At 48.4% G+C, this 2665-nt stretch overlaps 1 protein-coding gene across 1 annotated transcript, besides 5 other annotated features; it reads right to left on the reverse strand.

Annotated features, from left to right (window-relative positions):
* Positions 1-2665: a sequence feature (heterozygous, Esmeraldo-like haplotype).
* Positions 947-980: a microsatellite.
* Positions 1209-1273: a sequence feature (A-rich).
* Positions 1281-1301: a sequence feature (AT_rich).
* On the reverse strand, positions 1359-2285 carry Tc00.1047053503873.10 (cytochrome-B5 reductase, putative; the record flags this gene model as incomplete). The annotated part of the gene is made up of 1 exon (XM_797680.1): positions 1359-2285. One exon carries the CDS (start codon positions 2283-2285, stop codon positions 1359-1361), a length of 927 nt encoding a protein of 308 aa, XP_802773.1.
* Positions 2308-2375: a sequence feature (A-rich).

Raw genomic sequence — 2665 nt, forward strand, 5'->3', positions numbered from 1 at the left:
AGGCTGGAAGGCAGTTTACTAACCGCCTGAAGGATTGCGTTACTTGCGGTGGTGGTCTCATATAGGCACTCGCTACGATAAGATCACGGTTCTGGTCCAGAGCAACCTGGACCACCACCACTTCAAGGCTGGTGTCATGCTGGGGGATGGTGAGGGGTATACGCTTGGAGCGGAGAGTTTTCCGCACCAGCACCGCCACACCGCCTCCCTTGCCGATGCGCGACTGTGCATAGAGCACATAATCTCCAGTATGCATGCTGGCGATCTGCTCCGACGACTTCCAAGTCTCCTGGATGGCTATTATGTCTGCTCCTTGCGCCATTAATGTTGCGAGTTTTGACGGCGTGAGGCAAGAAACGTTCATCTGGAGTACTGCTATGGGGCCTGGGTTCTGCTCAATGTCTCCGCTTAGCAGTAGCTTTTGTCGTTGCGCGTCACATACGGCACGCAAACAGTATGTATAGCGCTGATGAGCGCCGATGGAATTCAGCAGCGGATGGAAATACCGCTCCGCGGGCAGCCATGTACATGGCTCCATCTGGTGCCCTTCCGACCCGTTTGAGCGGCGCCTACTGCCTCTCCGCGTGCAGCGGATGGGCAGCAGGCGCTTAGCTTCCTCTCTAGCAAAGAGTACTAGACCCTGGCACCACGTTGAGGTGGCCGGCTGAGCCAGGGCCTCGTAAACGCCGTTTAGAACTTCGTAACTCCCGAAATGAGGGCAGTTTACGTCGCGACTTCCCTCCCACACCGGAAACACGAAGAGCTCATGTATTCATTCCGCATTCCCTAGTAAATCGCCGTTTGGGGCTTTACGGTAACTTTGATAACGTAGACTATACTTCACAGCAGCTTCGTGCAGAAGGGTGGCCAAAGCGCATTTTCTTTTTCGCAAAGGAATCCGCTCCAATTAGAGTCTTCATTTTAAGCGTAAACATCAAACGTATCCCACACACACACACACACAAACACACACACGCACATAAATCACCATCACCATTTTCTCCCAAATACCCTCGTCGACTGCATACACCCATCTGCATCAAAAGAAGCAAATGGGGCACACGCTTTAGACAACCCGCCACAAAAAAAAAGGCGCAAAAAGTACAGACAAACATCAATAACAAAGATCTCTTTCCCCCCGACCCACCCCACAGACACAAATGCACGGTACCAAATATACATATATTTTTTTTAAATTCACCTCACCGTTTGTTGTTGTTTTTTGTTTTTTCAATTATTATTTTTTTTTTTTTTTTTTAATTCTTTTCCTCTTGCACGCCTAAATAAATAAATTTATTTAAGGGCATGTTGTGGTTCCTAGGTGACAATTCCTCTTCTTTTCCACCAGAGCTCCGCTACTAGAAGCGGTACACGATGTCTTTTGTGTACCCCATCCTGCCGAGAGTCCCCTCCACGTCTGCCAAATTGTTCAGCACGGTACCCGCTGGCTGGTACGCCTGGCCACTGCTCATGGCTTTCAACACGGACGGTGGCGCACCAACCAACTTTTCCATCATTGGATCGGGGCCGCACACAAGAAGCAAATTTTTTGGCGCCGGCTTTGGCATCGTCTCCTGCAACATCTTCTCTGTGATATATCCAACGTAACCATTGTAAGAACCATCCTCGTTCTCTATTGAATCAACGGTGTAGTACACCTTTAGGCGATGGGAATGTTCCTGAGACAACTTGTCAAGCATACCCTTGAGCAAAATTTTGTTCTCAGATCTGTTGGCAAAGAGGAGGGAGAGTTTTGTCATGTCCCCGGGAGTATCCAGTGAGGCGTTTAAAAACTGTAGCAATGGACAAATGCCAGTACCGCCACCAATCATGCCAACTTCCTCCCATGCATTCTTCCTATACTTTAGTTTGTATTGCACAGTGCGGAAAAGAAGGGTTTCGCCTACGTTCATGGAGAAGAGATGTTCGGTAAAGCGACCATTCACCTGTTTCTTGACCAACAGGTCGAAGTAGCCCTTTGTACCATTACGTGTAACGGGAGTGTAGAACCGCATCGGTTGGTCCACGATGTTTACGCCTTCCTTAAAACAACCCTGCAGTGTACTGCATGGCATGAGGTCAAACTCCATTTCTGGTTTTGGTAGGAGAAAACGAAACACAGCGACGTCCTCCGCCAAGTTAATCACCTCGCCAAGCACAAATGGCTTAAATTTTGTCCCAAACACATTCTCTTGCCGGCATTGCGCCACACGATCTGGCGTTGCGGTGTAGGATTGAAACGCCGCGCCAAGAAAAGCGGCCGCGCTGAATGCAAGAAACTTCATTTTGTTTTGCTTGTTAAGTTAATTTTTATTTTTTGTTTTTTTTTTCCTGTTTTTTCTATTAATTTATTTATTTTTCTTCTTTTTTTTTTTCCCTCACTATTAATATTTATATGCGACTGTGTTCCCTTTGCAGTGGACCTCTAACCCTTTTCTTTTGCCTCGCCTTCTATTTGCTGATTGCGGCCCCACCCCCTTTTTTTGTTGTTGTTTTTTGGTTCTTCCTTCCTTCGCACACAACCCCCGCCCCGGAGGGGGGAAAAACCCGACAAAATCACAAAACAGAGAAGAAAGAAGTGCAAAGGGAAACGAAAGAAACGGCGGCGACGCACGCGGGGGGGGCCTGAGAGGAGTTGAAAGGAGAGGAGCGGGACCCCCCCCCC

The sequence above is a fragment of the Trypanosoma cruzi genome, genomic scaffold (genome assembly GCF_000209065.1).
Source record: "Trypanosoma cruzi strain CL Brener 1047053516983 genomic scaffold, whole genome shotgun sequence".
Classification (NCBI taxonomy): Eukaryota; Euglenozoa; class Kinetoplastea; order Trypanosomatida; family Trypanosomatidae; genus Trypanosoma; species Trypanosoma cruzi.